The following is a 4,063-nucleotide window of genomic DNA, read 5'->3' as shown; positions in this document are numbered from 1 at the left end:
TAAGATGATTCACAGTTTCTCTGAGTTAACACTTCTTCACGCTAAGCATCAAGACCAGTTTCTAGATGACACTAAAGATGGACTCTTCTCCAGGCTTCGTGGCTGCGATACTTCTCATACTCGGTAAGTACACAGAGAAGTCTTTAGCGGTAAGTTATTTAAGACCCTTATCTTCAAGGCGACCGAGCGCTCATCTCCCTCTCCTTTTCTTTCCTCCCCTTGCAATGTAGGAAGGACCCACGGAGACTCCGTGACTCAAACAGAAGGCCAAGTGACCATCTCAGAAAGCAAGTCCCTGACGATAAATTGCACGTATTCAGCCACAAGCATAGGTTACCCTAATCTCTTCTGGTATGTTCGATACCCTGGAGAAGGTCTACAACTCCTCCTAAAAGTCATTACGGCTGGCGAGAAGGGAAGCAGCAGAGGGTTTGAAGCCACATACAATAAAGAAACCACCTCCTTCCACTTGCAGAAAGCCTCAGTGCAAGTGTCAGACTCGGCTGTGTACTACTGTGCTCTGGGTGACACAGTGGCAGAAACTGCAGGGGGAGCTGAGCACAAACCAAGAGGCAACAGGTGGCAACAGCTGAACAGCTGCCCCGAAATCACCCTGGCTTCAGCACAGCCTCCTGTGTGCAGCCGTGATTGGTGAAAACCATACAAGTGTCCTCATGCCAGGCTACATTGACTTCACAAATCATTAGATGAATGAACAAGTCTCCGGGGTTATTGCAGTATCACATTTAAGCTATTTGGTTGCAGTGCTGGGGATCAAACCCAGAGCCCGATGCAGGCAAGGCAAATGGTCTGCCAGTGAGCCACATTTAAAACCCCATCTATGTTCAGATAATCAAATGTGCTGGAGAAAGTGGCATCTGGAACGTATGACCTAGCAGAGTCTGGGAGGAAAGGAGTCAGAGAGAAGCAATCGTTCCCTGACAAAGCCCTGTGGAAATCTTTTATTCTCTCATATTTATAGTTCAACCGCAGTGTTCTCTCCCTCCTCTCCCTCAGTCTCTCACCCGACCTTCCTACTTCCCCAGATCCATACCTCTACCTCCTCACAGAAAAGAGCTGGGCTCCCGTGATATTAACCAAACACAGTTGTAACAACACCAGACACATAACCATCACAGCAAAGCTGGACATGACAACCCAGTAGGAGGAAAAGGGTCCTACAAGGAGGCAAACGAGTCAGGGACAGTCCCCACTCTCACTGTTAGGATTCTCAAAGAATACTAAGCTACCCAGCCTTAACATATATGCAGAGGACCTAGGGGAGACCCTACAGGCTCCCTGATCTCTGCAAGTCCACATGAGTCCCAGTCAGATGATTTTGTGGATCTTGTTCTCATGGTGGTGTTGTCCTTAACCTGTCTGTTTCTTCCAATCCTTTCTCCCTATCCTCTGCAGGACTCTGGGAGTTTAGTCTAATATTCAGCTGTGAGACTCTGCATCTGCACCCATCAGTTGCTGGATGAAGTCTCTCTGTTCTCTTTGATGGTTCTGCTGGACCTTGTCCCAGAACACTCTGCAGGTAGGACAAACTATAGATCAAAGCTCTTGTTGCTGAGTTAGGGTCTCAATCCCTCCACCTTAGGGCTTGCTGGTTACAGAAGATGGTCAGTTCAGGCTCTGTGTTGCCCATTACTGGGAGTCTTTGCTAGCGGAGAGTAAACTTAGCAAATATACTCCAGTGAATTCTTAAGGAGAAGAAAGAAGGGCAACTTGGAGAGCTGAAGGGGACATTTATTGTGCAGAAGAAAATTTCTACTATTTTATGGGAAACTCCAGCATTTTTCTCTCTCTTTTATTCTTTTCTTTCTTTTTAAAATTGATACAGCATCTCTCGATGTTGCCTTTTCTGTCCTGGAACTCTATTTGTAAACCAGGCTTGCCCCAAACTTACAGCCTCTGCCTCCCAAGTCACAATGCCAAACTATCATTTTTCTCTTAAGCCCTTCAAAACAATCACATGAGGTCCAACTATTGTACAGTGAGGTTTAGACAAGCATTAGATTAACTGTGTGGATGCTGTGGCCCAGCCATGCTCTCACAAAACCAGAGACCACATCGTCTCTACCCTCTAGTGATTCTTTCCTAAAAGCTTGCTTTGTCTTGCATGAAAGGATTATTCCAGTTTCCTTTAGATTTTCATCATCTCTGTGCATCAGATCTCAGACATACAGTAAATCCTCACATTTCTAAACATTTCACAATTCCAATTTCACTGAGAAATAAGGCGCATTAAGAAAGGAGTTTTCAAAACCTTCGGCACTTACCACTTGTTGGTATCTATGCCAGATACTCAACTATTCCTGTATTAGTGTGTAATTTATGAGCACAGAGAATTGCTGATCCTTATGTGCAATTTGACAGCATACGTCTTGAAAAACATTGTTGAACTAATAATGAATGGTCAAAAAAAATCATACCATTACTATGAGAGGGATATTTTATATTCAGTCAGAAACACATTGTATGCTACCATGAAATTGACAAAGAATTAATACAAATTTTTTTAAACACAGAACTTGAATGTACCTGCTTCTTGACAATTTTTTTTTTGAAATTGGTAACATGGTTGCAAATAGAACAGAGGGAAAGTCACATTCTAAAGACATTTACATTTTAGGTGAGGACTAAGTTCCGGCTAGTAATTATCATGACTTCTACCATGAATCATTTCTATTCAAACTTTCAAAAATCGTTTGGCATCTATTTTCAGATGAGGAAAGTAAATATTAACTGTCTTATGTAGTCCTGAAATAAATTCTGATACATACTCTACTATGATTTCTACACACACACACACACACACACACACACACACACACACACACACACAGAGAGAGAGAGAGAGGGAGAGAGAGAGAGAGAGAGAGAGAGAGAGAGAGAGAGAGAGAGAGAGGAATTTATAACCTGCATCAAACTGCCAACAATAAAAAGCAACCACAAGAAGCCTTCTCAAGAAATTTTCACAAGTACAGTTCTGACCCCAAGATGGCAGTGCTTGCATTAGTCCTGTCTCCAGGAGCTGGTGTTTGTGTGTGTGTGTGTGTGTGTGTGTGTATTAGGTCTCTGATTGGCTGGCTGTACTTCCTGAGAGTCCCCATTTAATGTTACAAGAAAGAGCTGATGAAACAAGGCGTAGCTTTGGGGCAGACATCTGCAGAACAACCATGAAAAAGTCCCAGAGTGCCTGCTGGGTGGTTTTGTGGCTGCATTATCAGTGTAAGTGAGTAGAGGTATTAGCTAGGGGCATAGGAAGGCAATGAACATCTTAGGATTTGGGGGAAAGCTGTAATTCCGTGTGCTAGGAGGAGGGAGCCACATCAGCCTACTTGTAGATAACCTGAGATGCTTGTAGAGAGAAAGGAAGGAGGAGAACTATAAGTACTAACCGTAGATGATTGATTTCTGGAATCTCTCACTGTTTTCTGAATAGGGGTGGCTGGCAAGACCCAAGTGAAGCAGAATCCCCAGTCCCTGGTTGTCCGTCAGGGAGAGAGCTGTGTCCTTCAATGCAACTACACTGTGATCCCCTTTAACAACCTAAGGTGGTGCAAACAAGACACAGGCAGAGGTCTTGTGTCCCTGACAGTCCTGACGAGCAAAGAAGACAAAACGTCAAATGGAAGATACTCAGCGGCTCTGGATGAAGGTGCTAAGCACAGCACTCTGCACATCACAGCCTCCCTGCTGGATGACGCTGCCACCTACATCTGTGTGGTGGGCGCACCATGCTCCCCAGAAACTTACAGCCGGTACCAAAACCTGGAGGCTTCAGGAGGCGTAGGTGACAGACAAGTCTTTTAAATACTGTACTGGGAAACTGATTTCCCCTCTTGGGCCATTGTCGCATTAGGAAGACAATTTTAAAACCGTCTGAAAAGAAAGCTTGAGAATATTTTTAATAGATTTTAAGAGAAAAGCATTATAAAAATGCAGGAAATCCTGGCAGCCACCATGAAGTGGGGAGATGGAGAAGATATTAGCCCTTCAGTTAACCAAAGAAGTCAGAGAAACAGCTCGAAAGCACTGAATATTAAGGAGAAAA

General features: G+C 44.0%; 1 gene segment (V, D, J or C); it reads left to right on the top strand.

The window, feature by feature from the left end:
- The first annotated feature begins 3,185 nt into the window (after window positions 1-3,185).
- Window positions 3,186-3,822, top strand: LOC143441850 (T cell receptor alpha variable 10-like). The segment is given in 2 exon segments: window positions 3,186-3,237; window positions 3,452-3,822. Coding segments are annotated over 2 exon segments (423 nt in total).
- The last annotated feature ends 241 nt before the right edge of the window (window positions 3,823-4,063 follow it).

The sequence above is a fragment of the Arvicanthis niloticus genome, chromosome 3 (assembly GCF_011762505.2).
Source record: "Arvicanthis niloticus isolate mArvNil1 chromosome 3, mArvNil1.pat.X, whole genome shotgun sequence".
Lineage (NCBI taxonomy): Eukaryota > Metazoa > Chordata > Mammalia > Rodentia > Muridae > Arvicanthis > Arvicanthis niloticus.
This window is presented reverse-complemented; position numbering and strand designations above follow the sequence as displayed.